Source organism: Hyalella azteca, unplaced genomic scaffold (assembly GCF_000764305.2).
Source record: "Hyalella azteca isolate HAZT.00-mixed unplaced genomic scaffold, Hazt_2.0.2 contig9811, whole genome shotgun sequence".
NCBI classification, from domain to species: Eukaryota; Metazoa; Arthropoda; class Malacostraca; order Amphipoda; family Hyalellidae; genus Hyalella; species Hyalella azteca.
The window spans coordinates 23429-40627 of record NW_025939871.1 but is presented as its reverse complement, the minus strand read 5'-3'; the positions used below and the strand labels follow the sequence as shown (position 1 = coordinate 40627).

The 17199-nt window shown below is 38.6% G+C and overlaps 1 protein-coding gene across 1 annotated transcript in view; it reads left to right on the top strand.

Moving 5' to 3' along the window:
* Window positions 1-17199, top strand: part of LOC108666795 (macrophage mannose receptor 1) — a gene marked incomplete at its 5' end in the record, with an annotated part of 79894 nt that overhangs the window by 46354 nt on the left and 16341 nt on the right. The window contains 12 exons of the mRNA XM_018153720.2: window positions 916-1070; window positions 1468-1563; window positions 3769-3881; window positions 4256-4362; window positions 4810-4877; window positions 8994-9164; window positions 11390-11619; window positions 12148-12277; window positions 12834-13004; window positions 13496-13612; window positions 15394-15536; window positions 16148-16241. Of these exons, the coding sequence (XP_018009209.1) occupies window positions 916-1070; window positions 1468-1563; window positions 3769-3881; window positions 4256-4362; window positions 4810-4877; window positions 8994-9164; window positions 11390-11619; window positions 12148-12277; window positions 12834-13004; window positions 13496-13612; window positions 15394-15536; window positions 16148-16241 (1595 nt within the window). The remainder of the gene's footprint in view (window positions 1-915; window positions 1071-1467; window positions 1564-3768; window positions 3882-4255; window positions 4363-4809; window positions 4878-8993; window positions 9165-11389; window positions 11620-12147; window positions 12278-12833; window positions 13005-13495; window positions 13613-15393; window positions 15537-16147; window positions 16242-17199) is intronic.

Genomic DNA, 17199 nt, shown 5'->3' with positions numbered 1-17199 from the left:
GTATGCAGAAAAATTAAAATTTTGGGTTTCAATTGAGTAAATTTGAATGCTATAAAAATATCTAAATATTCAGGCATTATTGAAAAATGAATGTGGAATGTCTGTCTGAAGGGGCAAAGTTTGAAAATTACACAAGCTGCGACGTAATCGATATTCTTGAAAATAAGATTCACGATTCTTTGGGATTTTATCGACCCCGAGTAAAAATGCTAGTGTTTAATATGTGCTTCCTTCTGAAAAACACTCTTGTAATTTTTTTCTTGGACTTCTTTCTTGTTTTTCTTCACCACATGGATGAAAATTTTAATTAGAATATCAAGTCAATTACATGGAGAAGTCAACGTGGACTGCTGACACACGTATATCGATTCTCAAACCTGATTTCTTATTCCTAGAAAATTGAGGCTTACACTGTGACTAATTTGAAGAGTGCATCATTTTCTGAACTTAATAAACAAACAATGCTTCTGCTTTCGTAGTTTTTGAGTGACCTGTTCCAAACAAAGTTTACTGGCAGGTGTTGGAAGAGAAACATTACAAAATATTAATTTAGAAACTCTCAAAATGATGCAAATGAAATGCACATGAAATTCATTACTATCCATACATTTTCAATTGAACATATTTTGTGTCACATCTCACCCGCCTGTAAATATAATGATAAAATTTTGAATAATTTTCAAAATGTATCTTAACTAGCAATCCGTGAATCCATGAATTAAGGACTTTTAATGAGGGAAACGGTTCACGAGTGCATGTGGTTAAAGAGTCTAAAGACTGGTACACCGATTTATTATAATCAATTAAAAATCAGTGTTGAACCTGATACACCAAACACCAATTTATTTGTAATATATTATATAGTCGGTTCCAATACTATGATCTAAGAAGATAATTTTTCGTTATTTTTAAAAGAGTTGAAGGAGCATTCCTAGCCGCACATCTTGGTGAGCTCGGCGGTCACGTTTGGATCGGCTTGCAAGAAATGGTCAACAATGACGGCACCATCGGCTTCAGATGGGACGATGGCACAGACTTCACGTACAGCAGCTGGGGAGAATACCAGCCAGGTGCGAGATTTATTTCCTAAGTTCAATCATTACAATAATGCAAGGATGAGATGACCACGTTGTACTAAGATTGTTGTATTATATATGAGTACTTTTTTAGCTTCAAACATTTTGCTCCAATCTTGATACCCTTTGAAAATATCGTGTCCGTAGGATCTCAATCACGATTAAAAAAATAGGATGGGGCAAATTTTTATGTGGTATGAGGCTAAGCCGAGAAACGAATGCATCGTCTTATAGTTTCTCAGTTTATTACACTGCCCGACAACTCTATTAATACCAAAAGTCTATTCTTACTCTAGTTTCCAAATTTACGTGGGGTAATTATCAAGCATTCATTTATTTGTGCGAGTTTGAGCCTGTAAGTGATAAAAGAGCTTTGAAATAATTGCAACAGACACCGACGTGGGAGAATGCGCTTATGCGTCTGGCGACGAGGCTTCCTTGGGTCTGTGGTACATCAGCGACTGCATGAACAACAACCCCTTTATTTGTGAGTAAAACGTTCTTATGTAAGTTAACTATTTAGTTGTGAGTTGGCCGTTCTCCTGTGAGTTAACCGTTTATTTGTGGGTTAACTGTTCATTCGTGAGTTAACCGTTCATTTGTGAGTTAACTGTTCATTTGTGAGTTAACTGTTCATTTTTGAGTCAACAGTTCAAGCGGAGTTATCCGTTAATTGATGAGTTAACTGTTCATTTGTGAGTTAACTGTTCATTTTTGAGTCAACAGTTCAGGCGGAGTTGGCCGTTCATTTGCGAGTTAACCGTTCATTTGTGAGTTAACTGTTCATTTGTAAGTTACCTGTTTATTTGTGGGTTACCCGTTTATTCGTGAGTTACCCGTTTATTCGCGAGTTAGGGGAAAGATTGTGAATTCAGGGGAGGGAAACATTTATTTGCCAATTGCTGGTGGATTTGTAAGTTCCCCTGTCATTTCTTAGTTCCTTGTTCATCCGTAAGTTACTCGTTAATTAGTAAGTTGCCACTCAGTCTTTAGGTTATCCGTTTATTTGTAAGTTTATTTCCCCTCTGTTTAGTTATCACTTAATTTATTATTTACCTGCTCATCAGTAACTTACTCGTTCATTTTGAAGATACCTGTTAATCTTTATGTTACGCGCTCCTTTGAAAGTTATCTGCTCCTCTTGTTACTTATTCATCCGTTTATCTGCAAGCTATATCTGGCTATCTATTAGTTACTCGTTAATTTGAAAGTTACCTTGCTCTTCCTTAAATTACCCATTCTTCTGTAAGTTACACGTTCATGCGTAAGTTACCCGTTCATTTGTGAGTAACTTTCGACAAACCCGTTGTCACTTACAAAAATGTTCAATATGAATTCATGATAACTTAACGGCTGCACATAATTTACACAACCACCTGTTCAAATAATATACAGAGCAAACTTTTAGCATTCATTACAGGAAAATATTTCTAGTCACATTAATCCAAGTCCTGGCCTGGCATTTCTCTTCCTCGAAATGTTTCTCACTTATACTCGTATCATGAAATTTGTTTCATGATACGAGTATAAGTGAGATTATTCTAAAGTCTTGCTTTACGATTATTTGACTAGAGTTTATCTCAAAGTGGTAAATGAAGCATCGTTTTATACAGTTCTAGTTACCCAGTGTGAAGCTGCTTCCTTTGTTGGAGGGAAAATTTTTGCGGCAACCTTTCAACTGCATACAAAAAATTACTTTCATCGAATTTATTTTGGAGTTTTTTAGCTTATATGTATGATAACAAAAATTACACTTTCTTGGAGAAAATGGTACTTCAAACTGTTTTCACTACAAAATAGTACTTTGAATAAATAGCATTCTGAGGGATTGTCAACACGCGTTGCCACATTGTAAATGCAGCAACACGTTCTTCCCGTTAATTTCCTTGAAGGAATTTTCGGACGTGAATTGGTTGGCGTCAGGATGTCTAATTTTGGCATCTTGAAGTAAGTTAGTGTTCCTCAATAATTGATATAAATAAAATTAGCAATGATTTATTCATCGCCTAATTTTTGAGATTCATCACAACAAATTTTAAGAGATTCGTCGCAGCAATTATATTGACGCGGTCCTCGGCGAAGTGTAGTTTGTATTTGCGTAACATTTATCGCCATGTCTCGTGGAATATTTCTGCACGGCTCGACTGGAAATATAATAGTAAACTAACCGTACAAAAGAAACCTTGCATGCCTGGGTAATAAAATTCAAGTCATGCATAAACACGAGATCTTTTTTTACTATAAGATGCCAATACCTGTCTGTTTATTCGGTTTTAATTAAATGTCAGCATATAGTGTGACTCAGTTCTAAGATAGATCTTATTCAATGTTACAAAAAAACCTTGCTCATTATATCTGTTATTTTCATTTTTTCTCCTGTAAGAACGGCACTGAAGCAGAAATTGACACTTTAGAGTTTATGAAGTTGAGCAAATGCAGTTCCAAAAGGCAATTTATATTGTGCCTGTAATTTTATGATTTATTTATGCTTGAATTTTGAACTCACTGAACAATATTGCTGATTTTAGCGTGTGAAATAGATTTCTCAATTTTCTAACGCTTGCGAAACTCACTAGAAATTAATTTCAGATAAATTTACACCTTTTTCAAAATAAAATTTAAACTTTAAAACTATGTTTCCAGAGAATTTCTATTATATGCGGTGAGTTGCACAAGCCAATTACCTCCATAGGTGAATACAAGCGTGATGGCTACACCACCATAGCGCCTCCCGTCACAACTGCGGGTCCAGCACTATGTCCTGCTGGCTGGACACTTTACACCTCCACGCAGTCTTGTTACAAGGTATGGCTGGTCGTCCTGTAAAATGTTATGGTTAGATGTTATGCGCAGCCCATAAGTAATGAAACAGGTTATATAGCGCAATGCACGTCAGAACTGTCCTATTTTCGTATGTGATGCTACAATGTGAAGTAAATCGTTATGTATTGATAGCCAATACCAAGTTAATGTTTGCACATAGTCATGTCCCAAAATATTTAACTTTTCACTCATGTTATTAAATGTTTTTCGTTTCATGTACAATTACGTAAACTTTTAGTGTCACTCACGCGCTAGCGTTTCTCTATTGTAACTGTAAGCACATATTTACACTCTGAATAAATTCTATTTCTTTTTACCTTTTTTCCTCTCGTAATTCTGACTTGGTACTTATGCAGGTCATGACTGACGAGAAATCTCAAGGACTGGCACAGGCAGCTTGTGCTCAGTTTGGCGGAAATTTGGTCAGCATCCACAGCGAACAGGAAGAAATCTTCCTCAGAAAGTGAGCCTGGGAAGCGTAATAAAAGATTAAGTATAAACGTCGATCTCTATCTTTTAACCATTGATCAATTAATTGCTGATTTCTCACTCAAAACTAGTACTTTGCAGCCATCAAACCACGTTTTATGAAAAAGCAGGACTGTAAGGACATACGAAATATTTTTCACAATTATTCAAATCTATTTTATAAATTGGATCAAATGTTGGCCCCGATGTATATACGGGCTCCCAAACTGCTAGTTATGTATTTCAAAACTATAACCTCTCAGAAACATAGTTTTTTTCGAACAAAAGGTTCTTGTAAATTAAATTAATTTTATGTAACATTGACATTTTCTTTTCTAACATGGTTTTATATAAGCAATACTTCTCATTTATAGTCGCAGTCACTCCATTGAGATGAATTATGCGAGGTGAAATTCAGTAATCCAGAGGTTCCCTCCCCCAGGCTCCCAGACTTTGCCTCGATCAACAGCTCATTCTTCTGGACTGGCCTCGTGCACGGTGCCGACAATGGTGCGTTGGGCTTTTATTTGTCTTTATTTTATACGTGAATCATCATTTCAATAACAGTTGATGTGGTACCGAGAATCGAAATGACAATCGAATTCTAAACTTGATTAGTCAAGTTCAACATTTATCTTATAACACAAGTGAATTCACTTAACATAGCACAAAAATTTATGATTTATAAATTAAAAAAATTATTTACATTTTGAAGTGATCACTTTGGCAGCAGTGTTGAGTGAGAATTGATTTTTATAATATTGTCATTCCTCGGTCGATGAACGGCTATTTATGACACCTTTGATTGGTATTTAAGTCACATGCTTCATTATTCTGTTGAATGTGATTATATAGCTGTACTTGCCACTTTCAGAAGCCTATGGACCAGTTACCCTTAAATTTAATTATGCTCGGATTACACCCAACCACAAATGGCAATGAACAGCTCATTGAATGAATGAGAAGACCAGCGGTTTAATTTTGTTCACCGGAGCTCGATTGCTAATGAATTCAAAATGCTCTAATGCTAACTTTTCATATGAAGCGAAATATCTTCTCTAATTTTAATCCAAACATTTAGCTCATAAGAACGTCGAGAAAAGTTCAGGCCTCAACATGTCGGCTTTAAAATTTACCGACATGAACTTTAAGATCAAGAGCTCTGCCTCCGGGTATCATCAGACGTGATGGATGGTTGACGCGTTAGGTAGAAAATACGGGCGAGTGGGGAATAAATTAGGTGAAATTCATGCAGCATAATTCTCACGTAGCACTTCTAAATTCATGTCTCACTTCCGAGGTCGAAAGATTTAGATGCCGGTTTTGACAGAAGCAAGGAAGATTATTCCTTGCTGACTTTTCTCAAGAAGAATGTAATATTTAGCTATGAAACTAAAGCGTATACTGCTGATAACCTAGTATAATTGTAATTAAATTTAACGAGTTTATGTAGTCATACAGGGAGTCCTTACTGAAATTATGAAGGAAATCAATCAGATAATGGAGGAGTCATATAACGATCGCAAATGAAGTTGAAAGTGCAAATATACCTTCTTTTGGTATACTTTATAGCGACCCATTCAATGAACAAATATTGAAGCTAATTTGTTTCTTAAATAAGATTCTTAATACATCCTTATGAATAAATGTAACAAACCCGCATAAATTTCAATTTCTGCACAGAACAAAGGAAACAAATTAAGAATGTGCTGCCAAGGATTGCGCATACACATACGAAAAGTACTTCAATTGCCATAATGACTTTCGTACTTGCAGCAATTGTTCATACCGCAAATAGAAAATACAACACGAATAACAGCTGCAGAACGAGAAAATCAAACACAAGATCGAGCAAATATCTGTGGACATTACACAACCACAACATACATACATACTCCAACCACATAGGTAAAGAATTACACTCACTCATAAGCCTGCGCAAGTACACCCACATCGGTTCATACCTCCTAGCCCTCATCACACACACACCAGCAGAACATCACCAGACACAGTCTGAACCAACAACAGAGCATTTCACAACAACGCGGGCACATCACACCGTCATTCGTTAAAACATCCATACCCAGGGTCCATCGCTAGCTCTTAGCAGACAACGCATAACCTTTCGCCAACAACTACACACATCATACAGGCATTTGCAAACAAAGTCATGAATGGACCTCATCAACGAGAAAGGCAAACAGATCGCAAGGAAAAGCAAATAGATCGCAGAAAATTCTGATCTTCCTTAAAACGGATGCTAGGTTCCAATAAAAAACAGACCATCCCATACCTCGACCTTAACAACATTCAACATAGCACGCCAGAACAAAAATAGCCCATCTTCCGGAAACACTGGCAGGACGTTTGCACTCGGAATGACACAGACAATGGAAACGTTGACACTGAACACATCCAATCCATACAAGACAACGTCAACCAAAATAAACACTTCATTCATCCAGGCAATCAAGGCGACCTAATTTGACTCTACTAAGTAGACTCCCTACCCATCACCATTAGAGAACTACTGTGCGTACTAACAGCAGTTAAACAGAAAGCGGATGCGGTCCCACAGGCATCACAACCCTCCAATTCAACCACAAACCCAAAAACACGATCCACTACCTTTTATCAATTTAAATCACTCCATTTTCACTGATTATTTTCCCGACTCACTAAAACACGTCATCATGATCTTCCTTCCCAAACCTGATGCTTCACAACATTAATTTGATGAAAAATGAACGACATATTACACGAACATTTCACCATCCACTACATACACAGCGCTAGACAACACAGCTCAACACACAATCAGCAAATTCCACAAAACACTCGCCGTTCACCTAGCACAAAGACGCACCACTGAAATAGTGCTCCGCGATGTGAACAAGTCCTTGGACACTGCCTAGCACACCGAACTACAACATGGAATTATCTAACCCAATCTCCACCAATCCTTTACAAAAACACCAGCAGACTACATCACGGACAGAACAGCATCCATCAGAATAGGCAATAACACAGGTGTCCCCCAAGGTGCTTGTCTCTCCCCCACTCTTTACAGCTTCTACACAAATGACCTCCCACCGCCAGTATCCAACACAGAACCCATAGCGTTTGCAGATGATGTTACACAAATAACAACAGGACGTTACAAACATAACTATGCAGCACTACAAACACAACATGCCATCCAACAGATAAACGCATAGGAAAATAAATGGCTAATTAGGACCAACACCATAAAGTTTAAAATCATCCCAATCACTAGACAAAAAGCAAGTGACATATTCATAGACCCAAGTTACAGGTACCAAGGTCCTTTTTAGGTCCCAAGTTACAGTTAGGAAAGAAGGAACTTCAATAAATGCACATGAAATATACAGATTCCATCATCTCTCCCGAACATAGCATGTCTCTTCTTTGTACGTAATCTCTCATTTATCCATCAATACACACCTTATCTAACTGCAAAAAATCCAGGAAACGCACTGAGATCCATCGGAAACACGCAATGGACAGACATTCTAGCTTCACAAATAGACTACACAAACAATGTGGCATCACCACTATACACACAATCCTCTATCAGCAAGCACGTAAAACCTAGTCTACCATAGAAACATACGACCCTCAGCTCTTCATTCATCTCACGTTCCCTTCCGATATCATAGCAAAGCAAAACTGGTCATTCCATGGCTCCAAAATACTTGCTCTAGGTCCCTCACCTCCACCCTTGTACAAGTAGCCACACAACCTACGTAGCTGGCCATGCCTCATCCGCACTTCAGTTGTAGCAACCGTGTCTGGGTAGAGCTCGTCGAAAAACCTACATCACCATACAATACGCTACGACGGGCCCGCTACGCCTGGTCGGCCATTCTCCGCAACCACGACCATGCAGGTGCAGGGACCCAATTTTGCTGACGGACTGCATGACGCGACCCACAGAGAGAGAGACTCACAGGAAAGACGTGACCTAAAGCCAATCACAAACTAAACTAACCGAGCCCTATGACCTTTCTCCGAGTCTTGAGCGACTCAACCTCACCACCTTCATCATCATCAATTGTCAGTACCTGTATAACCCCCATCCCATTAATTTCACTTGAAATATTAAATTAAATTAGTAAATGGAACAAAACGAAAACGCATGTAAACAGCGAGTGCGCATTGTCATTACTTATGTTTAACTGTGCTTAAAATGTAAATAATGTGAATAAAACCACCACCCTCCCATCACCCATCCCCCGTGTAACTATCCAAAGCCCTCCTGACAGGTCTCCCCTTCCCCAACCCCAATCAAACCCCTCAAACCTACAGCCAGTCCAATGATGCGCTATGCGCCTTCTCCTCTTCAACTGTCTTTTCCATATCTCCTTCCTCTTACTGGTCACTCTTGCTCTATTCCACTCTTTCCTGTAGTGGCACCGCATCACCACCAGGACCCGACAACTTTCAGACAACGAGAGGTCCGCGGACCCCAGGCTGGAATTAAATTAGGCTCCGAATGGTAGCCTAATAAAAATCATATGCATCACAATTTTTGAACTTTATTTTTAGATGGACGATGCTCTGCGTTGACGATTTAATATTACAATGATTTTATTTTCTCAACAGGTGGGTACTCTTGGCTGGACTCGACCGCGACAGATTTCCTGCATTGGGCGAACGGACAGCCCGACTCTCACTTAAACAGGGAAGACTGCGTCAGCGTGCTCATCGAGACCTTCCTGTGGTACGACTCTTACTGCGACGGCTACCTTCCTTACATCTGCGAAGCCCCGCAAGGTTTGTTACTATAATTCAGCTCCAACTGCGGGCCAGTTTTCTTGCATGCATGACTGAAGACTGTATTGTAGAGGTTTTTCGCTGCAAACTGTGATTTTGATGCTTCGATGTTAGTGTCTGGGAGGACAAACAATTCTTTATCATCGTATTTGTCGGAACTTGCCTTTCAATGGAAAAATTAATAATTGGAATTTGTGAATATTATTACCAGAGAAAACGAATTTAATCATTAAAATGAATCTAAGCGCTTTAGAGTTTTACAATAAAATTCTGCAGTCAAAATGCCAATACGGCCATCACTTGTTTGACTGTAGTTTCATAATGGTTACATATTCTAAAATAGTGACTCCATAAAATGTTCGTAACACGTTTAAACGAAATGTGTAAAATGTACCGCCAACGATCTCACTTCCCACAAATCAAGCATAATTAACCCAGCCAAAAAATCAAGAAGCTGCACCGGGCTAATGAAATATAAAAAATGGGGGCGTTCTTGTTTGGTGCGTCTTGTGCGAGAGCGGCTCTCTCTCGCCCGGTGCTCCAGAAAGCAGGCCTCTCTTGCCCGGTGCTCTAAAGATCAGCTCGCTCTCTCGCCCGGTGCTCCCGAGAGCAGCCCTTTCTCGCCCGGTGCTCCAGAGAGCAGCCCTCTCTCGCCCGGTGCTCTAGATGAGATCAGCTCTCTGTCGCCCGGTGCTACAGAGAGCAGCTCTCTCTCTCTCGCCCGGTGCTTCAGAGAGCAGCTCTCTCTCTCTCGCCCGGTGTTCTATAGATCAGCTCGTCCGGTGCACCGGAGAGCAGCTCTCTCTCTCTCGCCCGGTGCTCCAGAGAGCAGCTCTCTCTCTCTCGCCCGGTGCTCCAGAGAGCAGATCTCTCTCGCCGCGCTGCTCCAGAGAGCTGTTCGAATCTCTGACAGAACATCTAGGGCCGTGCAACAAAATTTGTTGACATGTACGATAATCGACGATCTCTACTGAACCTCTCCCTGGCCTCAGTCGACAGTCTCGGATCATTTACATTTGTGTATGAACAATAAAGCTAGTGATAATAACAATGTTTAATGAGGCGCGAAACTATGTGGTGCATCCCGTCTCTAACGGAATGCACCACATAAAAACACTTACTGTCTACCTCACCGCCAAAAAATGCATTAGAATATGCAATCTTAAAAGTTCGATACAGTTACACACTGGGGTCTAGACTGATGAAACTCAACGACAGTGACGCGCAGAAAGGAGGCATCCGGCATTCAGCATCCGGCCTAACCTATAATTCACGCCGCCCCCTACTCATAACTCGATTGTAGCTAATTTATGGCTTTACCAGCTCACTAGCCCCTCCTCTCAAGCTTCTTACAGCCAATTAGGTTAGGTTTGGTCCTGCTCCAGGTTCATTTTTGGGTGGAGAAATGTTTCAGCGTTTGTAACTTAGGCCAAAAGACGTTAGGCCGTAGTGAGTTTGGCCACAAGCAGTACGACCATTGACCTTCATTAACTTATGCATACTTATGCGGTGGATATCCGGCGCAGTGGTATTGAGCAATTGACTTCGTAGGCTGCTATGCGCTCTTGCGAGTTGACGCACGGAAAGGAATATGAACCAAGTGTGAAGTTTGACAAACCTGGCCTCCAGCATGCGCGCCGAAGAAAAAGACGATTAGGAAACTTGACCTCAACATGTATAACGGTTCGCGAGAGTTTCCAACATCAGCCCATCACCTGATACACATTACTTACCTAATTAAGCGCATATCGCCTTTTTTTGCTTCCTGTCTCCTCAATCCTTCTTCCTCTTAATGAACACTCTGTGCCATCTATTTTTTCCCATTCTTTCTCCGTGTTCTCGCGCATTCAAAACAGAATAATCGATAAGAAAATCATTTCTAGGTATCGTGTTACTAAAACGTCTTATTTCGCTTTGAATTGAAATCGTCGTCAGAAAACAATTGTGGCTATTTTTTTCATAATGAACTTGAACAAAGTATCTAATTAAGATTCGTTCACTAATAATATAAAAACTATCCTCATTGGTCGCTGACAGTTTGGATGACGCTTTATAAACCATCAACGGCGATCAATTAATTTTTTTTACATAACATAACATATAATGATAACAATGTTACTGAGGAATGCCTTCAGTTGCCGAATTAATATTAAATTACTCACATTTAGTATTCTATGTACACGAGAATAAAAAATATTCACACGATGAACACAATATCTCCACAGGCTTTACGATGACCACCATCCATCCAATCACCAGCGCACCAGATGTCCAGTGTGTGGACTTCCCACAGGATCCAAAGTGGCTTCAAAACAACGGTCAATGCTACAGGATATTCTCCGAGACAGAGACGACTTCGCAGTCTTGGCACGAAGCTCGGAGAGAATGCGAAAGTTTTGGCGCAAACCTTGCCTCGGTGATTGATGAGCAAGAAAACAGTTTCTTGGTTTCCAAAGTAAGTTTGTTTGCAATGCAAAATGGGATGTGTGTTGCCAGCCAAACCTCTGCGTCTTTTAAAAACTATATTTTTACATTAAGAGCGATGTTTTCACGTATCTGTAAAAGGTTGAGAAATTGTATTAATGGATATTAAAATAAATTTAAATTCGACACAAGTTTTCTGAACTCGTAATTAATATGACTTGAACTATTTATTCAATCTGAAGTTTTTGCCAATGTTGAAAACGGAATACAATTTGAAATTTTTGAACGACGGACGTTTTCAGAGAAACAAATGATCCTCTAAAGTTCAATTGCAGACGTAGTTTATTGATGGTTTATTAATTGAAATTATTGAGTCTGTGCCTTTGACATCCACAAAATTGTTCACACTGATCGTGATTTAGACGCCTGTTATCTCATAATTATATTGAATTATTTTATAGTGAACACGAAGATTTATTATTAATAATGTCAATACTACCCGGAGAATACCCGTTAGGTGTGAATTTTATTAACATCTTCGATTTACTCGTCACGTTAGGTACACAGATATTCAGACAACAGCTTGTGGATCGGAGGCTATGCTTACTATGAAGAAGGATTCCGATGGTCCAATGGCGACCCTTTTGAATTCACCAATTGGGACATGGGCGAACCAAACTCGGAATTGGGTCAGTTTAGAGTTACTTTTGCATTAATTTTATGCATTTGTATCTATTTCTAATAGCATATTTATCACCTCTGTCAACATAAGAAAATATAAATTACCAGATGAAAATTGCAGGATTTCGACACTTTCTAATGATTTGAATGTTTTAAGTCAAGAGCTTTATTTAGAATCAGTTGCTTCACACATTAAATTTGGTTTACCATGAATGATAGACTGCAGTTCTATCGTACCAGTAATACGTGATAGAACTTAACAATAATGTTAGTTGGGATTACGTGTGCTATTTTTGAAGTTCGAAACAAGGGTCATGTTGTTGACCTTTTAAAAATGTTAATCCTCTTTTTCCATTCCAAAGTGATGGAAAATGATGGAAATATGTTTATGTTTCAGACCAAGAATCGTTCCTCGTATCTCATTTGTCAGCATTTTCCAATCCAAAATGTTATCAAATATTTGTATGTTTATGTTTCAGACCAAGAATTGTGCCTCGCGTAATCCATTTGTCAGCATTTTTCGATCTAAAATGATATCAAATATTTGAATCTTCCATGTTTCAGACCAAGAGTCGTGCCTCGCTGTTTACCCCCAAAAGTTTGGTTACTGGAACGACGACAACTGCGGCACTCCCCATGGCTTCATTTGCAAGAGGCCTGTTGGCGGCACCGCTCCACCCCTCACCACAGCCTCCCCTCCTGCAGGCCATTGTCGCCAGGGCTACCTTCATGCAGGTAATAGAATAGAATAGAATAGAATAGAATAGAAGTGTCGGCATAGAAGAAATAGGCCCATGGCCTATTTCATGTATAGGCACATGGCCTATTTCATGGCCCTAAAGTTAAATTGAGTTTTAGATATGACAGCAAGTCTTTAACCATTTTTGTGATTATTTTCTTCTTTCGATGAATTGTGAGTCATTATTGCGACAATTCAATTCGCTATATCTGTATTTACACAAGCGTAAATTTATTTAGTCATAAAATTTTCTAGAATATTTGAACGTTTTTATGTAATTGAATAAGGCGATAGCTTATGTTGTAGGGGATATACTCTCTATAAGTATTGAAAGATGACAATATATTTTACATTAGCATATATCTAGATTCTTATAGTGAATCCTCATTTTTTTCGAAATTTAGTTTAAAAAGTAACAATATGATTAAATAATAGCAAACTGATTTATTCCACCAATTCGTTTGGCTACTTCTACCCTTTATATCAGGTGGAAAGTGCATACAACTGGTGGAAAATAAGTTGTCTTTTGACGACGCCCGGAAGGCGTGCCGGGAATCGGGCGTTAATAGCGACCTAATCAGCATCCACGGGCCGGAATTGCAAGGTGCGTTGTTATATAAGTTATAAAATTTCATTAGCTTGTGGACTATAATCGTCAATGGGTTTTATAAATAACAGAGTTCTATTTACACAATAACCAGAAGCAAGTTTTGTCGGCATTTTTTATATTTTTTTATCATTATTTATCTCCCTGCACCAATCAGTTAAAGCAAGTGAATAATTAAGTGAATAATTATTACCGCACCTAAGGTGCGATAATATCTCTAATAAAGGACGTGAAGTCCGAAATCTTCGCAGCAAGTAAGCTAAAACGTATCTTATCAGGGCGTCATATCGCCCTCGAATAGCAAGCGGCCCTATATCGCTTCATAGTTAAAGGTATGGAGCACTGTTTACGCCAGCCAGTTCAACGTGTAGAAGACTGAAAAATTCTCGAACTAAATCATTAGGGGTAGTGTCACGTAATTAATTTTCATATGGAGCGACACACATTCAACTGCGACTTATGTGCTTACATTGTTTGAAAATCAAATTTCCACACTAGTATTCACACAATGCTCTGGTAAAAAATATAGTTATTGTCTATGGCAATGCATTGAAGCACTGCAGTATATAATGCATTGTGATATAATTTATATATACTAATAGTGCAGTATATAATGCACTATTATAATATAATTTATATTATAATAGTGCAGTGATATAATTTCCTGCAGTGAATATTTAATTAACCTCTGCCTCAGTATCTTAACCTTGAATATTTCAAGTTCAAATTAAGTTTTAAAAATTAGGCCAGCAAGTCTTTAACTATTTATGTGATTATTTTTTTCTTTCGGTGAATTGCGTCATTGAAACAATTCTAGTCGTATATAAGTAATAAAATTACTAGATTGCTTAAATCGCAAGTTAATCAGGAATTTAAAAGCAAAGAAAACAGACAGAATATTAACCATTTCTTAAGAATGAAAACGTTTCGGAGTCCAGCTCCATCGTCAGTTCAAAAGTTCAAAACCTATAAAAAAAGCAGAATCAATTAGAAAACTAAATTCACATCAAAGTAATTCTAGTCGTTTAATCTGTTTTTACAGTAGCGTAAATTTATTTAGTCATAAAGATTTCTAGAATATTTGAAAGTTTTTATGTCATGGAAGAGTTTCAGAATGCATTTTTCTGGAAGACTACATACAACTATTCGTATAATTTGCTTGGGTCTGCTCCTCACTGACAAATACTTCCATCTTGCAGATATCAAAATTAAATGGTTGAGATATTTTTTGGAGGAGACTATTATTCCGCAATATGAGTTGTAGGTTTAAAGATACGTTACATCTGCAAGAAGTACATTCCTTCCCCTAGAAGCGTTAGAAAAATGATTTTTATCTTTAACTTATAGAAATTAATTTTGTGACTAGCTAAACAGCATCGCATTAGGCCAAATTATGTAATTGGCACAAATACTTAAAATACAACAATAAGTACCATTTTACAACTGAAGAGTTGGGTATAGAGGCAGACCACGGGTTGCTGTGAAATTTGGAATAGGGAACAGTGTGAATTAAGTGCTAAAACCAACTGCCGAATTAAAATGCTCTATTGCAAAAAAATCGCACTTAGGCATTCATTTAATTCATAAAATACGTAAATTGGTCTCCTCGAGGAACCTAATAAAGATTAGTAGACAATTAATTTCCCGGTTGCTATATATATTTAGAGAAAGCCTCTTAATGTAGGCATAAAAATACAGTTTAACCTCCACAACGAATATGAATTGACGCATTTCGGGTAATCCAACTCTTTTTCTCTTTATCACCATTGTGATATCAGCCGCGGTGACTGTCATCATGAGCTTAGCGGTTGACCCCGCGTGGATTGGTTTGCGGTTTGTCGGTGGCTCCTACAAGTGGGTTGACCAGACCAGCTTCTCGTACTCGAGCTGGAGCTCGGGGGAACCCAATGAGGACTCGCAGGTGAACTGCAATGAAGGGGATCCGCCTCAGGCTCTCAGCTGTTGAATAACATGTTCTCCTGACCTAACCTGCGGGTTTCTCTGGGATAAAAATCACAAATTGCCGAATGTATTAACCAAATCAATAAGAAAATTTATAACAGACGAATGCTTAGCACTACAGCAACTAAATTTAGCTCGTGTTGTTCACGAGCCTCAGTTTGTTGTTGTTTATAAAATTAAAATTTTTATGCGTTGACAAATAAATGTAAGTTAGAAAAATAAAATAAAAAATACTCAAACCGAAGTTCAATTTGGTTAGTTGGAAAGAGAAGAATGAGAATGAGATGAATTCATGATTTGAATGATTTGTTTCTTACAACGAGAGGGAAGACCAATGAAGCTAGAGCGAAATTGAAAGAAACACAAGAATTATTGCTCATGAATGTAAAAAAGTTTTCTTGACATAGTTTTTAACTTGCCTGTATTTTCAAAGAAGTTTTAAAGCAACCAAGTGACGAACTCATACTTTAGCGATGAAGATGTGACGAATAGCAGCATTAATACTCTTTGAATGTGACACTATATCACACTTGAAATTTCCGGCTATGAATAAACCATATTTATTCTTAGTCGATGCCTTGCGTGCAAACGGAGCCAGGAACTGGATATTGGGATGATCTCAGCTGCAACAACAACAGAAGCTACATCTGTGCACAAAATCCAGGTAAGTATCATTTAACTTTTGTTGAGCATACGTATTTATTTATTTAGTATAGGTTGGCAGAATTTCTTCTTTCAAGCAGGTTTCATTGAAGACCAGAGAATTTGTTTTATTCGCAATTTTCTTATTAGTTTTTTTCAATATATCGAACAATATTTTTAGTTTGAACTGGCAAATCGAAAATCAGGTTACCGATGGAGATTTTTATTTCGTTAACGACGTTTCGAATGTTTCTATCTTAAACTCCAAGACAGAATTCATCTCAAAGGCCAGTCGCAGATTCCTCAGCTGTTCTTCATCTCGAACTACAACGAAGATATCATCGACATACCTGCAGTACAATTCAGGCTTGATCTGTTCATCTGAAAGTACTCGATTTTCGATTTCGCACATATAGTACTCAGCAAATGTAGTACCAAGGGGGCAGCCCATGGCTACGCCGTTGGTTTGTCGGTAAATTTTGTTGTCAGGAGCCCGGAAAGGTGATTCGGAAGTGCAGAGTCGAAGGAGGTCGATACGAATTTTCTTAGGTATTGGTGGAGCCGGCAAAGTTGGATGAGCATATACGTGCTTGGCAATGATTTCTAATGTTTCTTCAGTAGGGACGTTGGTGAGGAGGCTGGTGACATCAAGTGACGCGAGAAGGCCTGATGGGCGTGCAGCACGGAGGATGTCCAAAAAGTCGCCTCTAGATTTCAAAGAGAATTGCCTCGGAATATGCGGTTTTATTATGGTATCCAGTTCTTTGGCTGTTTTGTAGATCGGAGACGTGACTTGAGAGATGATGGGTCTGAGCGGATTGCCTTGCTTGTGGTTTTTAACGTTTCCGTAGAGGTAACCGGGAGAGTAACTTCCGACGATAGGCGTGAGTTTTCTAGGCCCTACAACGGAGTTGGCAGTGCTGATCAGTTTGTTAGCTTTCCATTGCAGTTGTTCCGTTGGGTCTCGTGCGATGCGGCAG